Source organism: Antechinus flavipes, chromosome 1, assembly GCF_016432865.1.
Source record: "Antechinus flavipes isolate AdamAnt ecotype Samford, QLD, Australia chromosome 1, AdamAnt_v2, whole genome shotgun sequence".
In the NCBI taxonomy this organism is placed as follows: Eukaryota; Metazoa; Chordata; class Mammalia; order Dasyuromorphia; family Dasyuridae; genus Antechinus; species Antechinus flavipes.
This window is the reverse complement of record NC_067398.1, coordinates 636,177,919-636,193,255: the sequence shown is the minus strand read 5'-3', so window position 1 is coordinate 636,193,255 and position 15,337 is coordinate 636,177,919. Positions and strand designations below refer to the sequence as shown.

General features: G+C 33.8%; 1 protein-coding gene across 6 annotated transcripts in view; it reads left to right on the top strand.

Moving 5' to 3' along the window:
• FAM135B (family with sequence similarity 135 member B) overlaps positions 1–15,337 on the top strand; it is a 500,817-nt gene that overhangs the window by 444,721 nt on the left and 40,759 nt on the right. For all 6 annotated transcript variants that reach the window (XM_051971132.1, XM_051971134.1, XM_051971135.1 and 3 more), the window contains 3 exons: positions 2,376–2,425; positions 9,898–10,053; positions 11,710–11,783. In XM_051971132.1, the coding sequence (XP_051827092.1) occupies positions 2,376–2,425; positions 9,898–10,053; positions 11,710–11,783 (280 nt within the window). The remainder of the gene's footprint in view (positions 1–2,375; positions 2,426–9,897; positions 10,054–11,709; positions 11,784–15,337) is intronic.

The window sequence follows — 15,337 nt, the reverse complement described above, 5'->3', positions numbered from 1 at the left end:
GGATGACCACCTTCCAGTAAAAGAACAGCTTATTACAAAAGCATATACTGATGAGCATGCTGGTAATGACTAAAAGAGAAACCCCAATGTGATTGACAGAGGACAACCTGTTTCCTTTCCCTTTATAGAGTTGAATATTGGAAACATCCTCAAACTCTTTCCATATAACCTGAAAGATTTCAGTTTTCATATGACTTAGAGTTAATATCAGGAATTTTTGCTGCTATGGTATTCAAAATCTCTTTTTCAGTTGGAAGTTTATCTAGAAAGGAATTGACTTCAACCTGAGGTATAGAATCAATGGCTTCATCATTAGTTGATGATAATCCATTGAAAACACTATGTAGTTTGCACTTTAGTATCAGATTCTCTGTGACTCCATTTGAAATTTTCTTGGCAAAGACAATTGAATGGTTGGCCACTTCCTTCTCCAATTCATATTACAGATGAGAAAGCAGACAAACAGGGTTAAATGATTTGTTCAATTAGTTAGTAAGTGTCTGAGACTGGATTTGAACTTAATTCTTTCTAACTCTAGTCCCAGCATTCTATTTATTGTGACACCTAACTACTTCATATTACTGTAGAGGATACTACTATTCTTCCAGTCACCCAAGTTCATAACCTTCTAGTAATTCTCAGTTCTCCTCAAGCTTCAGATTGAATCATTTGTATCTACAGAATATATGTCACATTTGTTTACTTCTCACTCTACTGGTTCAGTTCTTAATTTCCCATCAACCAAAGATGATATCTCAATCAAATCAATAATATCTTCTAAACTGACTCTCATCTGTTCACCTGATTACCTGGAAAGCACTATCAACTCAGTACCAAGGAATCCTTGCCTTCCTTGAATGATCAGCTCAGTCCTGACCTTCTACAGAAAGTGAATCCTGGATCTAAATGCTATTGATTTTTCTCCCAAAATCAATTTGGGTCAACTTTCCATATATTTTATATTTAATTTCCTTTGTAAATGTTTTTTGCTAAGGGAATATAAGACCCTTGAATAAAGGAATTTTCTTATTTTTGTCTTCAGACTCCAAATACATAGCACAGTGTCTAGCAGAAAGTAATTCAATAAATATTGGTTTAATATTCACAATACATAAGGGTTTTTGTTGTTTGTTGATTACTACTAACCATTTCTTAGTTTGTTAGAATAAAATATATTATTAAAAGCTCTACTCTGAGAAATAGTTTCTCATGCAACTATTAAGATCACAATATTGCTGGGTTTGGTGACCAATTCTTAAATTTTCAATAACCAGGGAAGTTGAATCTGGTAGCTGTCATGAGCTTTGCCATTTGGATTTGTCAACATTACTTTGATCTCCCAGAAATGAGACAACTCCACTGTACCTCAGGAAGGGTTAAATAGCCCATGTCAGAAACATTTCTCTTCTTGAACTCAAATCTGACTTCAGATAATTACTATCTGTCTGATTCTGGGCAAATCACTTAACTCTGTTTGCCTTAGTTTCCTCATTTATCAAATGAATTGGAGAGAGAAATGGCAAACCACTTCAAAACAATAACAGCAATAAAAATGGGGTCATGAAGGGTAGTAAGATACTACTGAACAAAAACAACATTGATTAGATTATTGTTCCAGGACAGGAAAGGTAGGAATGACCAACAAGTTTGATTCTGATCTTGCAATCAAGATAGCTAGTGAGAAAAAAAATATCTAAGCTTATATCCAATATAATTGGAGATTTAAAAAAAAATTTTTCTTCAGCATTTTTATTAAAATTAATATTATTTTGAAGTTAAAACCTTTATTCTCTCAGTAAGGAACTACCTTCCACTGCTGCTAATCAGTACCTGTCTTGTCATTTTTAGGCTTATGTTTAACCTAGAGGGAATGAGAGGTTGATTTGACTTATCCAATGTCAAAGGGGCAGCATGTACCAGAGAGTAGACAGGAATCAACTACTTTTCCCCCACTATTTTCAAAGTCAGTTTTTTGTCCATCATACTACTTTAGCTCTCTGGTTATAATAGTTGCCACATGACTAGATTCAGTTTCTCCCACAGGAATAGCCTAGTAAGGTGCTGGTAACTACATTTAAAGTCAGGAATTTATAAAAAAAATGGTTTTAAATCCTGGCTCCTTAATGTCTTTCTGTATATAACGTCTTCTGTGAGGATTACTTTTCAGGATGAGAAAATGAGGTAGTAGATCTCACTGATCTGTATGCATTTATTTCAACTCTAAGATTTGTTGATTCTAGGTCAGAGTTTGGAAACTGAGAGTTGAATGAGTATATTTTGAAGGACACATGATATTTTAGTCTCTTCAGTTTAATAAATAACTCTTTCATTTTACTTTTGACCTCAGTTTCATTTTCTTTGTTTTTCTCCCATAGATAAACTTGCTGTTGAAGAAACATTATCTCTTCTATGCTCAGAGCTACAGGTAATTAGTGAAGTGGATATATTATAGACTCTTAGTGTTGTGTGGTAATAGATATATTGGGAAGTCAAATTGGTCTTTTGTCCAGTATTGGGGTTGAAAAGAAAGAAATATAAACTGTATAATAAGATAAAAAAGACTACAAAATTTCACATTTGACCTTAAACTGAAAATTCTCTCTCCAAATTTAATCAGGCAGTCCTTATTGTTTGGTGAAGAACCAGTTATATATACAGTACACACACACACACACACACACACACACACACACACACATACATATATAGACATAGAGATATCAATATAGATATGTATGTTCCTTTATCTCTATCTCTATATTCTGAGTAAGATTCATTGTGAGATATCCAAAGTCCTTGTTTTTATATTATGAGGGTTTTAATAGAAAAACACATACAAATATATTAACTCTACTCAGAAAAGAAAACATGTAGTTATAATTTATCTACATGCAATCAAGATTTGAGAAAGTTGCTGGATCAAAGAGCTTTTTGTAAGAATCATTTTATCTCAGAGGCTATAAAGTCCAGCCCATGTGTGAATAAGAACTTCCTCTGTAACTAATGATGATCTAATGGTCAAGGGTCCATTAGACTGTGAACTTCTTGAGACCAAGGGCATATTGTCTCTGTGATAAATTATGTATAATATGTATGTATAACTCTGTAGAAGGCCACAGACAATGGGAGGACTCTGGTTTGGCTCCCTAAGGACCTTCAGCCTTCCTGAGAAGTCAGGGGGAGGTGACAACCTGTGTTCTACTTGAAGTAAGGGATACTTACAGTAAAGAGGGGCCTTTACATGTCAATAGCAGGTGCTTCTAGTTAATACTTGTGCAGAGTGCATGGTGATGTGGTGATGTAATAGTTCTACAGTTGGCACATGCTCAGTGTACTGTAGTGATATAATTGTACTAAGATATTTAAGGGCTGAAAAGACTGGAAATAAAGGGACTCCATCTTTGACCAGCCTTGTGGGTCTCCTGCCTCCTTCACGCCTCCACTAAGATTAAGGACTTGGGCTGGTCCTGAGATCCTCCAGAGAGTTAGTCTGGACTGTATATTTTGGCACCTTAGGCTCTAGAAAACACACTACATAACCCTTTATAAATATGTATAAATATATGTGTGTGCATTGATTTGCTTTTTAAAAAAATCCTCAGTGTTTAATATGGGCTTAATAAATGAATACATGTTTGTTGACTTGACTTTGAAGACACCCAAGGAAGGGGGAAGCCTACTCCTGTCTCATGAACCTATTCCATTGTGGATAATTCTAGTCATTAATTTAAAAAAAATCCTTCATATCAAGCCTGCTGGTTCTGCTCTCTGAAGTCAATCAGAATAAATCTAATTTCTGTGATAAATACCAAGCCTTCAAATAATTCAACATAGCCCTAACACGTCTGTTGAGGCTTCTCTTCTTCTGACTAAATGTCCCTAATTTTGGAATCAGTTACGATATGACATGATCTCTATGCCCTTTAGCATTCTTGAGGCCTTCTTCTGGTTATGCTTCAATCTGCTGGTACCTTCCCTAAAATATATAGTCTAGTAATAAATGTAGCACTCCAATTATTATCTGACCATGGTGGTATATATTATAACTACATATAAATATGATACTTCTTTTAATGCACCTGAAATCTCTTTGGTTTTTTTCCAAATTGAACTACTAAGTGCTGGACTTAGAGACAGGAAGACCTAAATTCAAAGCTACCTTCAAATACTTACTAGCTGTGTGACCCTAAGCAAGTCATTTAGCTGTCAGCTTCATTTTCCCAATCTGTTTCTATTTCAGAACTGTGTAGACAAATGTGAAGTGCTTTACAAACCTTAAAGAGCTACATAAATTCTAGTTATTATTACTCTTAATATTGACTTATATTGACAGCTAAAATATAATTAAATAGAACCTTCCTCTTTTTCTTTCCTGTTTTGTTGTCTTAACTCTCATCTTTAGTATTGATATTTCATATCCCAAACATTGGAGCCTCCTCTGGATCCCAGTTTGTCATCACTAAAAGCACTGAACTTGACTTTAAGATAAGAGATGATGCTTACCTAACACCTACAGTATTTGGACCAGTAGGAACAACTCAATTGCATTCAGAGAAGCTGCTTACAATGTTTTGATCTCTAGAAATTGGAAATGCTTTCAGCCTGAACAATTTAAAACACAGAATAGCATTCCAATTCAATGCATCTGAGTTTCCAAAGGCAGTTGCTGACAAATGAATAATTGTGTAGCAGCTCTCACAAACTCAGGGTATTTCCTGCTGCATCCAACAGTGTCATCATGAACAATGAAATTCAGATACTTGGAGATGAAAGAGCTTTCTTTGTCCAACAAAGAAAATAAACAAATGAGGGCAGAAAGAAAACAAGCATTCACATTATAATTCAATCCCTATCAGTTAGATGCCTGGGTACTGCAGTGTGCTTGGATTGGTGAGGGTCCATTACACACACACACACACACACACACACACACACACATACACTCATATCTAGATATATATGTATATATCGCTCTATATATATTCTGGATAAGATTTTTGAGCATGTCCAAAATTCTTGTTTTAATATTAGAAGAGCTTTAATAGAAATATACATAGATATATATTAACTCCACTCAAAAAAGAAAAGATAATATGTAGTTACAACTAGTACAGTCAAGATTTAAGAAAATTGCCAGGGCTTTTTATATTAACAACTTTATCTTAGAAATTCTACTGAAAAAGTTGACAATTCTATAAAAGATACCTTCTCTGGGTCACAGTTTCATTCTCTGACAAATGATGGAATTATATCAAATGATCTCTAAGGTTGCTTATTTAATACCTAGCATTTACCCAGAGCTTTAACATTTGCAACACAATTTATGTGTATCATTTAATCTTTAAAACAACCCTTTATAACAAACCTATTATCTCCATTATGCAGAAGGTGAAAGTGAGACTGATGAAAGTTAAAAAGCATATAGCTTTAGATTTAGAGTCAGAATTCTATTTCTGTTGATTATTATTACTACTATAGCAATCAACAAGGGTCTCTGAGCTTTAATTTCTTTATTTATTAAATGTGTATTGGAATATTTAATTTATAAGTTCCCATTCATCTCTGAAACTTTGTTCCTATAAACATTTCACACAGTAAAGTTTATAAAATTGATTTTCTTTAAAAGCAAAAGCTAAATATAGCTTTCATTTGGACAGGAAAAATCCAGCCTGCAGGGAATTGTTTAGAAGATTTTGCCAAGCTGGGGTAGTTTGTTTTAAAAGAAGTAGAAAAGTTAGTCCTTTGTCATTGGAAGACAAAAGCTGGGCCAGGCAGGATTCCTAGTTGAAGAGTAAGATGGGGATAGAGATGGAGTGAATTAGTCACCTTTCAGTTTAGGAGCCAAGGTGGAAGAAGTGTCTCCCTCTACACTATGCCTGAAGAAGATGAAATGGGCTGCAGTGCAGAGTTGGTAGGTAGAAGAGTACCATCTAGTGGCTTATACTGAGCAACAAATAAATGAATATTCCCTTTCTCTTTCCAAAATAGAAAAAAAAAAAAAATAAATCTTTTATGGTTATTTAAGGTCGTTTTTATAAACACATAAAAGTCCACAGTGGTGTTTGGCAGATTTATGAAGAGTTTATCCAAATGCCTCCCTTGTTTCTTAAGTTCTTCTTCCCACAGCCAAAGTTAACTTACAAAAGGGGAAAAAAAAAGTGAAATTGCCAGCAGATTGAAAAATAAACCGTGTCTCAGATCAGGCACTATTTGCTATTGTCAATGCTAATGTACCCTCTCTAGAAACAAAAGATGGGATTCCTTTGCACATTAAAGACAATTCAGGAAAGTTAGAAGTGTTTCTGTATTTATAGTCTCAAAAAAATTTTTTAGTGATGTCATAAATCATGTATATCATCTACTGAAATCTCCACCCTTTGATGAAAGAAGAATGCCTGACAAATAATAGTTACCTAGTCTTGATTTGAATTCTTTCAGTGATGGGAAGTCACTATCTAAAAAATAGCCTTTTCCCTCCATTCTTGAAAAGTTCTCATTGTTAGGGAGTTCTTTACATCAAACTATCATTGGTTTTGGTGCCCTAATTCTTTGCCTGTTCCTCTTCAGGATCTGTCAATAAATATTAAACACCTGCTACTATCTGTCAAACACTTGCCAACACTAGGGATATGAAGAAAGCCAAAAGACAGTCTTTATCCTTAAGGACCTCACAATCTAAAAAGACACCACATAAAGTAGAAATTGTAAAGATGAGGAAGGGCATGATAAAATCCAGAGGAATGTAACCAGATAGGAAATGATGAGATAGCTGCCCTGGGAGGAACTCTTTCAAGGTTCAGCTCCATCCTCTCCAATTAGAGATTGAATAGGGCAAGAGAAATATTACGTTCTAGCTATTTTCTTCTTCTTTTTCTTCTTCTTCATCATCATCATTATCATCATCATCATCATCTAGTTATAACTTAGAAACTCACTGAGGAAATGTGTAATGTAAATCAAACCATTAGGTAGCAACAGACACAAGAGTGATAAAGAGTAACTTACTTCTGTCCGGAGAGGCACTATCCTGTAGTGGATAGAAAGCTATCAGGAAGACTAGGCTTCAAATCCTGCCTCTGACATATGCTATGTGACCTGGGCAAATCACTGGGTCTCTCAATGCCTCAGGCAACATATTGGGTATGTTGCAAAAGAGCTCTGTTGATCTGCATTGATTGGAGTTCCTTCTGGAGAATTTTCCATGACAATGAAACTATAAATTTGGTTAAAAAAAAATGCTCTAACCCTTTCCTCATATCTATAAGGTAGATTGTGAAGGTATAATATCCATTTTTCTGATAAAGGAAACTGAGACTTCTTGAGGCAAAGTATTTTTTACCCAAGATAACACTGTTACTAATTAAGCCAGGATGCATCTATTTAGACTCTACAAGGACAGGAGGAAGGGATCTTAAAGGCCATAAACTTTAATCCTTTCATTTTCCAGGTAAGGAAACTAAAGCATGGAGAGATACAGTGAATTACTTAAAGTCTGAATCTTCTAAATAGAAAATCAATGTTCTGTATACCATGCCATATTGACCACAGACATTTTATTTTTTAAGTTAATATAGTTTCCAGAACCAATTTTTTCCCCCTCTGCACCATCTATGGAAAAAAAAAAAAAAAAAAACAACACATAAAAACATGTTAAATATGTAGTCAAGTAAATTTTTGGCCAAAAAAAATTTTAAAAAGATACTCAATCTGAACTGAATCCTTCAGTTTCTTAGTGAAATTGTATTTGGTCATTGACTTTTCTTATTTTTTTAATTTATCGATTTTTAATACATGTTGCTTTATGAATCATGTTGGAGAGAAAAATCAGAATAAAAGGGAAAGATAAAAAAAAAAAAAACCAGAAAAAAGAAATGAACATAGTATGTGTTGATTTACATTCAGTCTCTATAGTTCTTTTTCTGAATGCAGATGGCATTTTCTGTCCAAAGTCTATGGAGTTGCTTTGGATCACTGATTGGTCATTGTGTTAAACAGAATTCCAAAGTATTCCACAATTGTTTGTCTTAATAATATTGTTATTATTTAAATTATTCTACTAGTTCTGATCATTTTACCTGATCACCTTAGTTCATATAAGTCTTCACAAGTTTCTCTGAAACTTTCACTTTCATGAGTTCTTATAGTACAATATAATTTTATTTTATTCATATAACCATAACTTCTCCAGCATTTCCCAATTAATGCATATACCCCATTAAATTCTGAATTGTTAACAGAACAGAATGGTTCCATTCATATGGGTCTTTTCTATCTTTATTTGATCTGTTTGTGGTATAGAATTAGTTTCAGTGTCTCTGGGTCAAAGAATATGTATAATTTAATAATTGTTATGTTTTTGTTGTATCATAGACTATTAAACTGGCATAAAACTTAGAGATTACCTCTTTCTTACTCCATTCATTTTATAAATTGAAAAACTGAGACTCAGGGATATTAAATGACTTGCTTGGTATTACACATTTAGTAAATATGATTTTGAGGCTATTTTATTGGCCATCCCTTCAGATCTTCGAACAGAAGATGTATAATTTTTCGTTGGGATTATTGGATTCCTGTGCAAATAAGGTTTGGAAGAATGTGAAATAATCTAACAAATATTTATTAAACCTTTTCTAGGATAAAACATTTTGTAAAATTATGATAATCATAAACTTTATATTTTTGATGTTATTGTTTAATTATAGTTTGATGTCATATTATAAGGAAAAGAATCCAGTATGGAATCATTTAAGCTATGCAGCCCTCATGTCCATAGAAACACAGGCAAAACAGACAGTTATGTTTTTTCACTACTAATTCTATGCCACATAGATAAAGCTGCCAGTTTTTTGATGGGATAAACCCTTGATTACTATAGGAACTTTGAATCATTTTCACTCTGCTGCATTAGTTAATTGTCCCACCACTTTGTGGCTTCAATAAAGAAACTCCCTTATCCCACCTTCATCCAAACCTGGTATCAGTTTGGCAGCTTGAGAACTTTTCTATCTCATGTGGGTCTAATTAGGAATGTTCCCCTTTCAGGCCCCATATATCTGGTTCTGATTACTATGCCCATTTTAAGATATATAATCTTGCTCCTTGAACTACAACTTTGAGTGGATAATCTCCCCAACTTGACTCCTTCAACCTCCAACTGGGATGAGTTGCTTGTATGTAGAACCAAACTTTTGCCTGTTTATATTTCCATAGCATTCATATATGATTTGTTTTCCTATGTGCTGTATCACACAACAATAAAATCATGACTATATCATTTCCTGAGTATAAATTTTCTAGGAATCCCAAACCCAAGCACTTGGCTTTAACCTAGCCTATATGGCCAAATAAAGCAAAAATGCTGGCTTGGAGGTACAAGAACAGGATATCAATAGAACAGGTGTTGCCCTCCAGAGAATTACATTCAAATAGAAAGAAGGCTGGAGATAGAAGACCTGGGTTTTAGTCTTTATCTCAAAATTTACTGATTTGTATGCTCTCATTTCTAAAATTAGAAGATGGGATGAGATGGCCTATATGTTTTCTTCAAATTCTAAATTTAGGATGCTAAGATCTTATGTGATTGACTTTTCTCTATCTCCAGCTTCCTCTTCTGTTAAATGGAAGAACTGGATTTAGTGATATGACTCTTACTTCTACACAATACCATCTAAATGTTGTGACCATGATTCCCAAACTTAAAGCTCTTTCTCTTATACCAATCATTGTGAAATAATGGAATACATGTGTGTGTGTGATGCTTTTTGAGGTGGTTGTTTGTTTTTGTGGTTGTTTTGTTTTTGGACAAGTTAGTTAAGAATCCATTTATAGAGAACTCCATGGTAAAGTTTTGAGCAGGAGGATTTTATGTCTTGATTTATGATTCCTTCTCCCCAGATGATGAACAATCCAGAGAAGATAGCTGAGCAAATAAGTAAGGATCTCACTTGGCTTTGTTCCCACCTCTTGGAATTATGGACCCAGTTCCTGGAAGTGGTATCAATGAACCCTGACGTCACAACATATCTCAACAAGGAGCATCATGCTCTAAGGGTAAGGAGAAGAAAAAAAGCTTTATTGATTCCCTTTTAGGGCCCCAGAACCTGAGAGAAGCAAAAACATTGGCTCTAGCATATGATACATAGTTGGGGACTTCCATTTAAAAAAGAAATGGAATATTATAGACAAATCATTAGACTAACCATCATGTTTCCTTTTGTAATAACAGGACTACTTGGGGATTAGAAGGGATGTAGTATAAATAGAAAGGAGAGTAACTTCAAAGTCAGAAGGCAGACTTTGAATGTTGACTCTGATGCTTATTACTTCTGGGACACTGGGCAAGTCATTTTACTTTGCCAGATTTCAAATACCCATCAGTAAAATTAAGGCACTACATTCTTGACTAACACTCACTTTAGTGTCTGCAGACTTTTATTTCTGTTTTCCTAAGCTGCTCTATGCTTGAAAAATGATTCACTGTAATTATTGGTTGGTTTTTCTCATTCAGAATTTAGTTTGGCACTTTTCTTAATTATAGAAAAGATGTGTGACAAAGCTTAGCAAACTTGTTGGCTTTGCTACCCACAATGAATTTTTTCATATTTTTTTCAGTCTCTATACCTAATGATAAAATTCTTTCCCCCCTTTCAATTACACAGTATGTTCCCAAGTTTTCCAGGCATTTTTGAAGTAGGGATTCAGTAAGCATATTCTCTCAGTACCCTGGAATATGTAGCCTGTCTGTCCTGATTGCTTTAACTCCTTTAACTTCTCTAGAGGGAAGAGAGATGCTCTTCTTATTATTTCCTCATTTGTCATAAGTTTCAATTCCCTGTTAAACATTTAAATTAATTTTGTTTCCTATGTGAATATTGTTCTCTTTTATACAGAAAATTGAAATAGTTGACCAGTTCTGCCTTTTAATATCATTAAATCATCTACTCCATTTCCCTCTTCATTTAATTTTTTTTTTGCCTTAGAATAGCTCGAAGAAGTCTTTTTTAGTAATATTTTAGTACTTAGGACAGAGATTGTTCCTAGATTCCAAATTCTTGATATTTGATTAATTAATGGAGAATTCTCCAAGATCCTAGGCTCACAAAGAAGAAAAAATAGAAGAAAAACAAATAAAGAATAATTAAAAGTACAGAAAGGAGTATTGTTCTAAGAAAGAACATGTTTGCAGCCCCAGTTTTCTCGTCAGAAAGAATATCACAGAAATAAATATTCATGGTATAACTGGTTACACAAGATTCATACAAAGGCTTTCTGTTCCCATTCATTCCCAAGGAAGAGAATACTTCTTGGAAAACATAGGACATTAGAGCTGGAAGGAATCTCAGACTTCAGCTAAGGCAACCTGATTTATTAAATGAAAGGACTGAAGTCCAGAGAGGGAAAGCTAAGGATAATACAGTGATCTAATATTAGATCCAAAACCCCTATTTCATGAATCCTGATTCAGAGATATTTCTGTTATGAAGCCAAAAAAAAAAAAAAAAAAAAAAAAAAGGATCTGTCACCATAGCACCCAGATTGAAAGGGATAGTTTCCAAAGATAATATTTCTCCTCTGCTAAATACTGATGTTACTCCCCAAATCAACATACATGTTTGATTAAGGACATTAAATACTCAGTAAAAAGTTTAATGAAAAGGTTTTTGACAGAACTCTTAGATTGAAAACGGTTTATCACTTTTCCCCTAGGTTAGAAGATTTTCAGAGGCTTTCTTCTATATGGAACATCAAAAGCTTAATGTCCTGACATTTCAGGAAAGTGTGTAAGTACTTTTATGACATGAAATTATACACCCATACTCATACATACATACACATTTTTATATACATATATAAACTTATATTTTTGTACATAGATATTGATATACATATACACATAAATATATAAAATAAATAGCCCATATAATGTAAACATAAGATTACATATCTATATCTATAGGTCCATATTGTAATTCATTTGAAACATAACAAGACACTGCTGCATGTTTTGACATGTCCTACACACTGAGAAAGTATAGTTTCATAAAATAAAGTATAGATAGCCCCTACTTTCAAGAAAATTATAACCTGGCACAGGAAAGGAAACATGTACACAGATAATAATAATATAGATTGAAATAATATAGATACAAAAGAAAGGTGTATGTAGAATACATTATTTCTGCCTGAAGAATGAAATCACAGAAGGCTTCATGAGAGAGATGTCTTGTCAAGGGTATGCTGGTGCAGTTCAAAAAAGCTCATGAGAACTATTAAATTTTCACTGAAAAATTTCACCTCAGAAATCATCAAAGCTACAAATAAACACATGGTTTATTGTTGTTGTTATTGTTTATCATTATTTATTGCTTGTCTTTTTAAGTGAGGGGGAAATATTAATAGTGCAGATTAAAATGCTTGGTTTGTGTATTTTTTTTCTAAATTACTACTGTTTTTTTTAAATTGGATTTACACTCCATCTCCTTAGTTCTTTTTCTGGATGCAGATGGCATTTTCTGTTCAAAGTCTCTTGGGATTGCTGGAATACTGAACCACTGAGAAAGAACCAAGTCTTTCATAGTTGATCATCACACATTCTTGCTGTTATTGTGTACAATGGATTCCTGGGTTTGCTTGTTTTGCTCAGCAACAGTTCATGTAAATATTTCCAAGCCTTTCTAAAATCAGTATATTCTTCATTTTTATAGAACAATAATCTTCCATTACCTCTATATACCACAAATTATAACCTGGCACAGGAGAGAAAACATGTACACAGACAATAATATAGATTAAACTAATAAAGATACAAAAAGAAAGGCAGAAATTATTGTGAAAAAGATTTCTATAGGTCTTGATTATTGGGTCTTGTGTACTGAATTACTGTTGTTAATCAGCACACCAGTGATTTTAGTAGATATATGTGATTTCAATGATATAGTCAAAGGCTCCAAAATAAGGAACTTAATGCTGAATAATCTAGGTCAATAAAATACAAACACAAGTAGCATGAGATAAACTTCCAACTCTAGATTGAATACAAATTGGAGAGCCTCAATAATGCCAGAATCATATATTTGCATATTTGTAGATGAGAAGGTGTGTGTTCTCTTCTTTTTTAAAATATATGATGGTTCTCTGGAACAGGTTTCTTGGGGAGGTTTTCTGGAGGCAGCCTTCGCTTCCATTCAAAGTAAGAATCACCTCAAATGCAGCCAGCTGATAAAATCCAAACGTTTATTTTCTCCTTCCAAATCTTATCTGTTTCCTTGGGCCCAGTTAGCTTTCTTAGAGGCCTCTCTCCCTTCTTGGTTCCAAGAGCTTTTGCAGCTTGTCTTTTAGCTATTCCAGCTTTTGCCTCTAGCTCAACTCTGACTCGTGGCTTCTCCAGCCAGCACAAAAGTGGAATGGTGGAATGAATCTGTCTCTGCCTCTGAGAATGGGCTTCTGTGTCTCCCAGAGTGCTCTTTGGCCTTGAGAGCTTCTTACTTATATGCTGTACACTGAGTACACACCAATCATTATATCACTGGGAAATCATTATTTGTTGTAGAATTAAATCAGTTCTGAACTAGATTTAAACATTGTTTCCTCAATTCCACTTAGTACCTTGTTTCAAGTTCTGGCCCATAACATCTCCTTGTAGGATCAGATCAATCATACTGAACCATGCTAAATTAGATAATTATTGTCTCAATCAATTCTAATGACTTAACACTTTGTAAGGATTCCAACAAGAGGGATAGAAATAGAGCTATCAGTTAGGAACTATATGCATGCTAGCCAGGAGGACACAGAAATTGGAGACAAGGATACTGGTAAGGCTGCTAATAAAATAATCTGAAATAAAAAAAGTTGAAAGCCTGAACTAGATTTTTTCAAAAGAGATGAAGTTTTAATTATTTAATTTAATTATTCAATGTTTCTTCAGCTTTTATTTTGGAAGATCAGAGTTTGCCATCCTCTATGTATCCAGTCTTTCTTTCTTTTCCTAGAAAGATTCAAACAAACGTTTTTCAGGAGGAAACTTGAGTGGGTGCCATATAAGCCAAATATTTAATCAAATGTGGCAAAATTCTATATAATTGAATTAAATAGAATTATTCCCTTCCCTAGATTCTTAATAATAATTTAGAAACAAGTACTGGGGCAGATTTATCTATGTTAGACTACTAAGGTCCTTAGTATTTTGCTAAACTAATTTAACTTAAGAATTGAGAAGATCTCTATTTATGAATGGGAATGACTTTTTTTTTTCCTTTTTCTCTCTTTTATATGACCGAAAAAAGGGAAATATTATCAAGGTTGCAGGGTGGGGCATGGGATAATATAGAAAATGGATTGGGGATATTGGTGATACTCAAAGATGCATTTTTCCTTTGCTAAGTGCTGACCTCACCTCTTCAATTAAAATAATCAAATGGGGACATCTAATTAAATAATGTTTTTTAAATCATTTTATTTTTCCCAATTACATATAAAAACATTTTTAAAATTTTTTTTAAGTTTTGAGTTTCAAATTATGTCCCCTGTTCTTCCCTTTCCATGTTTATCCTTCTCCACTTCCAGGTTCTTCTATTCTCTTCCTCTTATTCTTTCTAATTGTTATCTCTCCCCTTTTCATCCTTTTCTTTTCCATATCTTGGAATCTTATAACAATACAAAGAGAAAGAACCTTGAGATATAAAATGGGAGGGAGCACTGTATTGGCTCTAGAGACATAAGGTTCAAAAACTATCCCTGATATTTATTATCCCATTTGACTTTGAGCACTTCCTTAATTCTAAGGTTTGTCATTTGTGTCAATTGAAAGTTACAATTAAAAGTGTTTGATTTCTCCTCAAGATTTAGATCTAAGATCCTAATGTTAGAACCTGGTATACTGGAGCCCAAAGAGATATTAATTTAGTCCCCAAGCCTCTACTGTACAAAACTTTTGCCAAATGTAATATACCTAACTGCTGAGTACATCCCTTCTGAGATTTTTAGCAATTAAAAAAAGCCTAATTAGTGTGCATACATGAATTAGTATCCTGGGGAGACTAACCACCTGCTCTTTATGGTGTAATTGATTATTACTAGGCATCATTTTAGCAAAGTTGGAATCGATTACTGATGGTAATTATAACAAGAGTGACAGCTTGATGTAGCAGATAAAGAGCTGGATTGGTGGTGGTAAGACACAGTTCAGGTCTGTTGGAATCCTTACTAACTGTGATTAACTAATTAGAGTTGATCTAATCTTACAAGAAGATGTTTTGGCCAGAACCTGAAACAAGGTACTAAGTAGAACTAATCAATACAAGGCTTGTGTTCCCACCTTTACTCATTGGAGTCC